This window comes from Puntigrus tetrazona, chromosome 25, assembly GCF_018831695.1.
Source record: "Puntigrus tetrazona isolate hp1 chromosome 25, ASM1883169v1, whole genome shotgun sequence".
NCBI classification, from domain to species: domain Eukaryota; kingdom Metazoa; phylum Chordata; class Actinopteri; order Cypriniformes; family Cyprinidae; genus Puntigrus; species Puntigrus tetrazona.
In genome coordinates, this window is record NC_056723.1 from 6856036 (window position 1) to 6857326 (window position 1291).

Below are 1291 nucleotides of genomic sequence, written 5' to 3' on the forward strand. Positions count from 1 at the left end.
TTTAAATCTATATATTTTTGGTCTTTGACAAATTATAATAATGTATAACTTGTTACTTTTTCCAGTCATTACAGTTCTGTGCTGTTAGATGTATTTTTATTATCTATTTAATTTAATCAAATTAATTTAATTATTTATTGTGTTTTCTGGTCTACATTGCCGGATATTGCATCTATGATTTCCTGCATTATTTAACTGTTGCAGGCCGTGCTGACCCCGATGCAGAGCGTCTGTGATGTGTAGTAATGTGTGTGTTTGGTGTGTCTGCGCAGGCATGCTCTGCAGCTGAACGTCATCGCCACGCAGCAGCTCCTCTCTCTGGCGCAGCAGATGCAGCAACTGCAGGCCTTCATCCACATCTCCACCGCCTACGCCAACTGCAACCGCAGACACATCGACGAGGTCATCTACCCTCCTCCGGTCGAGCCCAAGAAGCTCATTGACTCTCTGGAGTGAGTGCACTGTATCATCATCACCTCAAACACACTTACTGAATCTACCCGGAAACCACAGCCAGAAGCTCATGTTACCTGATGGAGCTGTAGTAAGAGAGGAGTGTAGTCGGTATCAGACTTCAGCTAACGCTTCTGAACAGAATTCTGGTATGCTGGAAAATATATCAAAACTGGGGGGAAAAAATCACAATTCTCTCCTAGCTTGTGAAATGTGTTCTTGGCAACAAGCTGAATTAACTAAAAAAAAACAACGTTTCAAATTAATGTTTTTTTCCTAATAGTAATTGGATATACATTTGTAAAATGAATAGGCAGGTGTATATTTATATGTAGAAAGTCCCAAAAACTAAAGCTAATATTATTAAATTTATCCCAATATTACAATATTTCAGAATACTTGGTTTTTGTTACATTTTTCTATTTGGTATATTGCTGTACTTGTTAGGTGTATTATTTATTTAAATGTGTTGTTTTGTTATTTATTTGTAATCTATATTTAATTATTTTAATCATTTTTATTACTTCAGTTAATTTATTAACATAAATGGCCTTTTCTACTCCCTACAGTGCTCTAATTTTAGATGTAGTATTTATTTATTTATTTAAAAAAATACATGATTTTAATATTTTTATTCATACGTTTTTTTTCCCTCTAACCTTTTCCACAAACCCATGTTTGGAAACAGTGGTTTTATGTCACTGGTCATTGCATGTCTGATTTTCCACGTTGTTTGACTTTGTCAAGACATGTTGCATCAGGATGTTTCGTCTGACACACTGTGCCGACCCTGAAGCAGAGCAGCGATTTATCTGTGTGTGTGTGTGTGTGTGTGTGT

At 36.1% G+C, this 1291-nt stretch overlaps 1 protein-coding gene across 1 annotated transcript in view; it reads left to right on the forward strand.

Annotated features, from left to right (window-relative positions):
- Positions 1 to 1291, forward strand: part of LOC122330874 (fatty acyl-CoA reductase 1-like) — a 12271-nt gene that overhangs the window by 3061 nt on the left and 7919 nt on the right. Inside the window, exon 3 of the mRNA XM_043228209.1 lies at positions 273 to 452. Within this exon, the coding sequence (XP_043084144.1) occupies positions 273 to 452 (180 nt within the window). The remainder of the gene's footprint in view (positions 1 to 272; positions 453 to 1291) is intronic.